Raw genomic sequence first — 7593 nt, 5'->3', positions numbered from 1 at the left:
GAAATGACACTGTTGTCCCCAGGGTCCCACAGCCAAAACCTGAAGTCTGTCCTCTAGAAGATGCCCGCAGGGACAACAGTAGGAACTAGAGGATGCAGAGAGCGGAAGCAGTGGGGACACTCACTGCCCGGGACCTGCACTTTAATGTCTCATTGCCGTTCAAGGAGGAGACAATGTCCTGCATCATGTCCCAATGGCTCCACAGCGATTCCTTCTACTCCAGCTACATCCAAGGTTGCAGACGCCTCCAAGTCCTCAGAGGCCAGGCGTCACCTCCCACACACCTCTTCGTCACACTGTAGGGGAAACAGGGGCCCTGTCAGTCTGGTCGTACTCCTCAGAGGCCAAGAAGGAGGTGTGCTGGACACAGGAAGCAGTGTAACCCATGCCCGATGGAGTCACAGAGCCCAGCCCTCCCTAACCCACAGCTCCTGCCCACAGCGGGACCCTGCTATACCTGATCACTGTCCTCACTGCTCCTCCATCCCTTTCAGCTTATTCCCCTCTACAAGTAGTGTCACAGAGACACATCTACATCCCAAGACTGCCAACACACACAAAATTAGGTAAATCCCAAGAGGCTGTAGCTCAGTTCCTAACCATGCCAACCACTGTCCCAAAGGGATAGATGTGTGTGTGTATGTGTCCCAAAGGGATGGATATATATACATACACACACACACACACACACACACACACACACACACATATATACACACACATATACACACATATACACACACGCTAGGAGCTGGATAACAAGCAGTGTACCCCAAGGCCTCTTCTCACCTGGGGTGGTTTGCTGGAGGAAACCTCTGCAGAGATACCCAGGGCCTGCAGGACATCCTCCTGGGGAACATAGTCGCCCGGGGACTTCTGGATGAAATGCAGCAGTACTTTTTCACCACCTGCAGCCACAGGCAGGCGGTCAAGTTGTATCTTACACCCATGTGACAGGAAGAAGAGGAGAATCCACTAACCCAGCCAAGCAGCCCAACCTCCCACCCAAGCACCCAAGACGGTTTCAGGGGTGGGCACCATGAAGACAAGAACCACCAAAAAGGGCCAGATGGAGCCGTATGCCCTGCCCTGACCCACCCTTGCTGACCACCAGCAGGCCTCCACTCTGCAAGAGGTCACCAGACAGGTTCCCCTGGATGCCAACAGCCTTAGCCTAGAAAGACAGGAACAGGACCAGGTCAGTCCCATAGCGAAGGCTCCAGGGACTCCCACCATGCTCTTGGCCGCCACAGACCTTGGAGGCCACATCACGCACAGGTTTCCCCAGGGCGGCCGGCAGGATGCTCAAGCTGTTGTACCTACAAAGACACAAGGTCCCGAGTCCAGACGCTGGACAAGCACACGTGCACACTCCTGTTCCCAGTGTCCTGCCCCACCCACTTCTCTTACCGGGGCCTCCACCTGAACCCGGAGCGTCTGTAGAAGCATAGGGAGCCCCAGGTTGGCTACCGCTGGCCTGAGGCCCCGGAGAGGGGCTGGAATGAGGGGACTGAACTCCAAGCTGGGTGTGCCCCGGGATCTGGTTTAGCTGGCACTGCCGATCACGACAGGCAGCCTGTGGCAGCAGAGGACTGAACTGGGCCATTGCTCAGGCACTGGGCTCCAAGATTCCCTCCTGTTTATGAAACTGCAGAGGGTAGGCCTGACGTGGACCAACACCCATGAGAAGACCCCAGAGAAGGGCCCAGGCCACCAGAGTTCATTTCCAGGACACAAACTGAACAGAGGGTGGTAGCAAGAAGATGCCTAACAGAGCAGCAGCCGCTCTATCCTCCTGTCCCTGGCTAGTCCCACACAGCCACACTTACCGCTTGAAGCCCAGCTCCTTGTAGAACTGCTTGCTCTCATCGAGATAGAGTTCTAAAAGGGAAAACCACAAGTATGTGCCCCAGGCCTCCACTGTCTGTCCCCTCCACTTACAGTGTCCAGTTCAACCCAACCAAGCCAAGAGGAGCAAGGTGGGATTGAATGTCAGCACTGCTTAAACCGAAAGGGCAAGTCCCTGGGACTTTGCCACTGGGCCTAGGCAGTCAGTGCACAGGCTGGAGATTGCGCATGGGAGAGTTGAAGTGCTGACACATGAGTATGTTCCTGTTTGGCCTGGGAAGGGGTGGACAGGGCTTCGCGGGGAGGCCAACCAAGGTTCCGAGTCCGGGAAGAGTCGCACCTCCTGAGAAATAGCCACCATCCAGGAATTCCTGCAGGCCCAGGGCCTCAGGCCCCACGCCCACTAGGCGCACATCGTGTTGGTCCAGAAAGTTCCGGAGGTTGCTGAGATCCTGAGCAATCCAACGGCACACCATGCAGCCAAAGCGTCGCAGACCGGCCACCACACAAGCTTTATCCTGCCAAAGGCTCCGCAGCTCCACAGCCTGCAGAATAAAGCTGTCAGGGGGCGTGGGCTCATCATAGCCGTGGGTCCTACAGCCCCACACGTCCCGCAGTGTGCTGTGCTGCTCCATGATTCTCAGCCCCACTGTTCCTACTGCGGCAATACCCACGCCCAGCATGCGAACCCATGGGACCCCTCTGAACCTCCACTCTAGCCCATGTGAGTTGGCAGGGCAGCGGGGCGGGTGCTGGGATACGTTCTCCGCCCTGCGCCGGGCAGGCCTCACCTCCCCGGTCACTGCATGCTTCAAGACACACGCGCCCACGCGACTAAGGTCCACCGCACTCATGGTTTTCTCGGTCCCCTACTGCTCCGGGCTCCGGGAAGCCTCAGTCGGTAATAATGCTCAACCTCGTAGCCCAGTCCGGGAGGGCTGCTCCAGAGTCAGGACTGCTAGGCCACGCCCTTGTCCCGCCCCAGACTCCGCCCCGAATATTCCAGCGCGTAGGCAAACCCTCCACCCCACCCCTCGGGGAAGATCTAGCCTCCTAAGTGGGGAAAGGAACTGGGTTACTTTATTTGCACGTGCATAAACCCGTTGGCCAATGGAGTAGCGGGAGAAGCTCGACGGACTTCCGCAAGCGGTGCGCCTGTGCAAAATGTGCTAATGCGGGTCTCGTCTTACATCAGACACCTGGAAGTGTTGCAGGGCAGTGGCATTGGAGTTGAAGCAGCGATCCGAACTGCAGAGCAGCGGCATTTAATTACAAGAACCCAGCCTTTCTGCGCTTGTGTCAGCTTTTAAGCCATGAACTCGAGAGAAAAACAACCCGCAGGAGATAAACAGAAGCTCGGAGCGATGTGCCCCTTGGAAGAGTAGAGGCTTCTGGAATCCGCTTGTCCTGGCCGTTTTTCACTAGCCCTGTGATGCTTTCTCGTTCAGGCCCTGCTTGACTGAAGTTGGGTACCACTTGGCAGCCTGACCGATCAAGCAGTAGATCCCCCAGGCCCACAAAACAGATGCAGAGACTGGAAAAGGAAGAGAGGCACCACAAGATATCCGTAAGTGGTGAGGTGGAGATTGAAGGTCCAGGCAGGAAGTCAGGAACCATGTCGCGATGTCAAAAGCAGTATAGGTGAGGGGCTGAAGAGATAGCTCAGGGGTTTAGAGCGCTAGTGCTCTTCCAGAGGACCCAGGGTTGGGTTCCCAGCATCCTCACAGCCCTTTGTAACTACAGTTCCAGAGCATTTGATGCCCCCGTAGGGCTTCTTCAGGCACCAAGCACGCACACGGTGCACAAACATACGCAGGCAAAACATAAGAGTAGGGCTGGGGAGATGATTCCATAAAGTGGCCGGCATCTGTAGTCCTAGTGCTGAGGAAGCAGACATGAGTATCCCCAGGGCTCTCTGATCAGCCAATCTAGCTGAATCAGTGAGCTCCGTGTTCAGTAGTAAACCTTGTCTCAAGAAATAAGATGAAGGATAACTGAGGAAGGCACTCAGATCTACCACCGTTCTCCACCAGCACGCACTAGTGCACAAACATACACACAAAAAGGAAAGAAAATTTAAAAAAAAAAAAAGAGCTCAGAGGAGGAGCTGGCCTGTAGATCACTGGTTCTAGGGGCACCCCCAGAAGAAAGCCAGAGGTGGGGCTCATCTGCCTGCTCTTCAGTGTTGAGAGGTGCAGGAGTGGAGGCTCCGCAGAGGATGGGAAGACGTCTACAGGAAGGGCTGCGGGCTGAGCAAGAAGACCCAACAGGCCCAGTCCATGAGGTTGCTCACTCACTCACACCTACACAGTGTGGCAGAACCCCACCTCCATCCTCATGGGGTCCTAGATGGGCCTGAGAATCACAATGGGGTATGACAGATCAACAGGAGGAAAGCATTGTAGAGTCTTTGCTCCAGGTTTTGCAGGATAGAGGTACCTAAGCTGAGGAGATAAAGCCCTGGAAACATGAGGTCATTCCTGTGTGCGTCACAGGACAAAGGTTAATAGTGAGCTGGAGCCAGGTGGTGGTGGCACACACCTTTAATCCCGACACTCAGGAGGCAGAGGCAGGAAGATTTCTGTGAGTTCGAGGCCAGCCTGGCCTGCAAGAGCTAGTTCCAAGACAGGCTGCAAAGCTACAGAGAAACCCTGTCTCAAAAACAACAACAACAACAACAACAACAACAACAACAACAAATTAGTGAGCTTGGAGGAAGGACATAAATTTCATGTGCTGGCAAACCTGTGAATTGTTTGAACAGGATATCTTCAGAATTCTACCAGGACTGCTGACTTCCTATCTTTGGGAATAGGGTTGTGCTTTCCACCAGGGTAAGAAGGACCTCTTTTGCATGATCATTTTACCTTCTGCTTTTGTTGGTTCTTATGCCAAACCAGCAAAGTCGGAGTGGTATATTCTTGTCCTACTCACAAATATCAATGACACATGGAATTGAACAATATTCAAGCAGAGAAGTGCCAACCTCAGAGGGCAGCTGGGTTTATCCCTCTGTAAACTTAAACCTCAAACCTCAGTTGATCACAGCAACCAAGTTTTGCCTCCTGCACCTGTAAGTCAGAAGGGTGGGGATTGCTCCTGGTACATGCTTCATTCTGAGATCCAGGCTAAGGGAGCCATGACACTCTGAACCATTCCGTTCTCCTGGCAAAGCAGACCTGGGGCACACTGCTAATGCTCACATGGCACTGACCAAAGCTCAGCAAGGCCAGGTGGATGTTGGGGGCAGGGAAGTATGTGTCTTCCAGAAAGTGCTTTCTAGCCTGGAATGAGCAAGCTGTCACTCATCACCGCTTTCCAAAACTATGAGACTATGGGCATAAACGCAAGGAATGGAGAGTGGTGTGTTGTGGCACAGCAGAGTGGAGGCGCCCACAAACCGGCTGATGTGGAGGTCCCCCAAGAGTTATCAAGGCACACACAACCGCAAGCGATGACCCTGAAGAGTGGCTGGGTAGAAGGGGGTTCCGTCTGTCTGAGTCGCTGTTCTGCTGCTGTGAGAAGACACCATGACCGAGGCACCTGTTATGAAAGAAAGCATTTAGTGGAGAACTTGCTTACAGTTACAGAGGTCTAGTCCATCTTATCATGGCAGTGAGCGTGGCAGCCATGCAGGTAGACATTGGAGCAGCAGCTGAAAGCAACATTCTGATCATTAGGCAGGGAGAGAGAGAGAGAGAGAGAGAGAGAGAGAGAGAGAGAGAGAGAGAGAGAGAAGAAAGAGCTATCCTGGACCTGATGTGGGTTTTTGAAGCCTCAAATCCAGTCCTCAGTGATACACTTCCTCCAACAAGGCCACACCTATCCTTCTAATCCTTTCAAATAGTGCCGCTCACTTGTGACTAAACACTCAAATATATCATCCTATGGGGCCGTTCCTATTCAAGTCACCACACCAGCCTTGACTTGCACTGTGGATGAATGGGGGAAGCCAGAGAGGAGCCTGGCTCTTCTATCTGGAGATGTCAGAGGCCAAAAAGCCCTCACAGGTCAGTGCTCCAGGCTGCCAATTTTTTTTTTACCAAATTATGGTAGTTTGGCTGATGCAGGGGTTGATGCAGGCATCACAGTTGGCAGCAAAATGATTCGTGAAGAGGTGAGAATAAAAATTCAATTGATTCTGACTTAGTGGGAGTCTGGGTGCCAGGCACTTTATTGCCAGCATATTTAAACACAGTACAATTTGAAAATGTTTCCTGGTTTAATACAATCCCTGGTGCACAGGAGACATAATTAAATTGAAACTCAAAATCCATGTCATTTCTTCCAAGATAGATTTTAGAGATAGGGTACCTATCTTAGCTTAAGGACCTAAGAAAGGATCTGTCTTGGTCATACAGATAGTGTAGAGGTCATTTGGGCTACTAGTCACCTCCGGTCAGATAATATAAGAGTCATTTAGACTACTAGCCACCTCCGGTCCTGGTTGGAGGAGCTTGCGGGGAGCCCTGGCTGTAAAAATAATGTGATTCGTTTAGACTACTAGTCACCTCCAGGCCTGGTCATGGAGCTTGATATGGCCTGGCCCTACAGATAACACAGATCACCAGGCTGTTAATCACCTCCAATTCCCAGCCTTCTTGATGGAAAAACCGGTTTTGTGTGTAATAGGACTTTCTTTGGCCTGTCAGCTCCCAAATGACACAGAGACTTCTTATTAAGTATGAAAGCTTAGCTTTAGGTGAGGCTTATTCCCAACTAGCACTTAAAACTTAAATTAACTCATTTATATTAATCTACATTCTGCCACATGGCTAGTTACCCCTCCTCAGTACAGTAGTACATCTGACTTCCTCTGTGTCTTGCTAATGTAAACAGAGACTGTTTGTTCATTTTCTGGCCGCCCAGACCCTAATAATCACACAAAACTATATTAATTACAGCACTCTTTGGCCTATTAGCTCAGGTTTCTTAAATAACCCTTACATCTTAAATTAACCCATTTCTATTAATATGTGTATTGCCACAAGGTTGTGGACTACCAGTGAGTTTCTGGTGTGTCCTTCTCTTTCAGCAGCTCCATGGCGTCTGTCTCCTCTGTCAATCACATGGTGTCTCCTTGAGCCTGCCTACTCTCTCTCTATAGATAGATAGATAGATAGATAGATAGATAGATAGATAGATAGATAGATTTCCTGCCTAGATTTACTCTGCTAAGCCTTTAGCCGAAACAGCTTTATTCATCCACCAATAAAAGCAACACATATACAGAAGGACATCCCACATCATGCTAGTGACTCCCCCACCTCTCATATTCTTCCCCGAGTTCCTCTCTCTCCACAGAAGTTCTGCCTATCTCCTGCCTCACTATTGGTCTTCCAGCTCTTTATTAAACCAATCAGAAGGTGCCTTAGGTAAGTGAGGTAAAATAGAGACATCTTCACATTGTGATCAAATATCTTGCAACATATATGTCCTTTTCCTTGAGAGGACAGTCCTAAGCGCTTAACATTCCTGGTTTTCCCAGTGATCTGTGGCTGCAAAGACCTTCATACTCCCAACACTGATCCCTTGTGCAGCTGCAGAATGTAAGAGTATGACTCAGCACCCCCCATACACACACACACACACACACACACACACACACACACACACACACGCACAAGATCTCACTTCATTTCCAGGAGTATTGGTGTACACCTTTAATCCCAACACACAGAAGGCAGATGCAGGTGGATCTCTGTGAGTTAAACCTCAAACTAGTCTGCATAGTGACTGCTAAGG

General features: G+C 51.2%; 1 protein-coding gene across 1 annotated transcript; it reads right to left on the bottom strand.

Annotated features, from left to right (window-relative positions):
• Positions 1-124: 124 nt before the first annotated feature.
• Positions 125-2834, bottom strand: Prxl2b (peroxiredoxin like 2B). The gene is made up of 7 exons (XM_048416484.3): positions 2640-2834; positions 2189-2393; positions 1830-1881; positions 1256-1319; positions 1099-1174; positions 790-908; positions 125-296 (listed from the first exon to the last, which is right to left on the bottom strand). Exons 1-7 carry the CDS (start codon positions 2700-2702, stop codon positions 270-272), a joined length of 606 nt encoding a protein of 201 aa, XP_048272441.3. The 5' UTR covers positions 2703-2834; the 3' UTR covers positions 125-269.
• Positions 2835-7593: the final 4759 nt, after the last annotated feature.

Source organism: Myodes glareolus, chromosome 6 (assembly GCF_982192425.1).
Source record: "Myodes glareolus chromosome 6, mMyoGla1.1, whole genome shotgun sequence".
Lineage (NCBI taxonomy): Eukaryota > Metazoa > Chordata > Mammalia > Rodentia > Cricetidae > Myodes > Myodes glareolus.
This window is presented reverse-complemented; position numbering and strand designations above follow the sequence as displayed.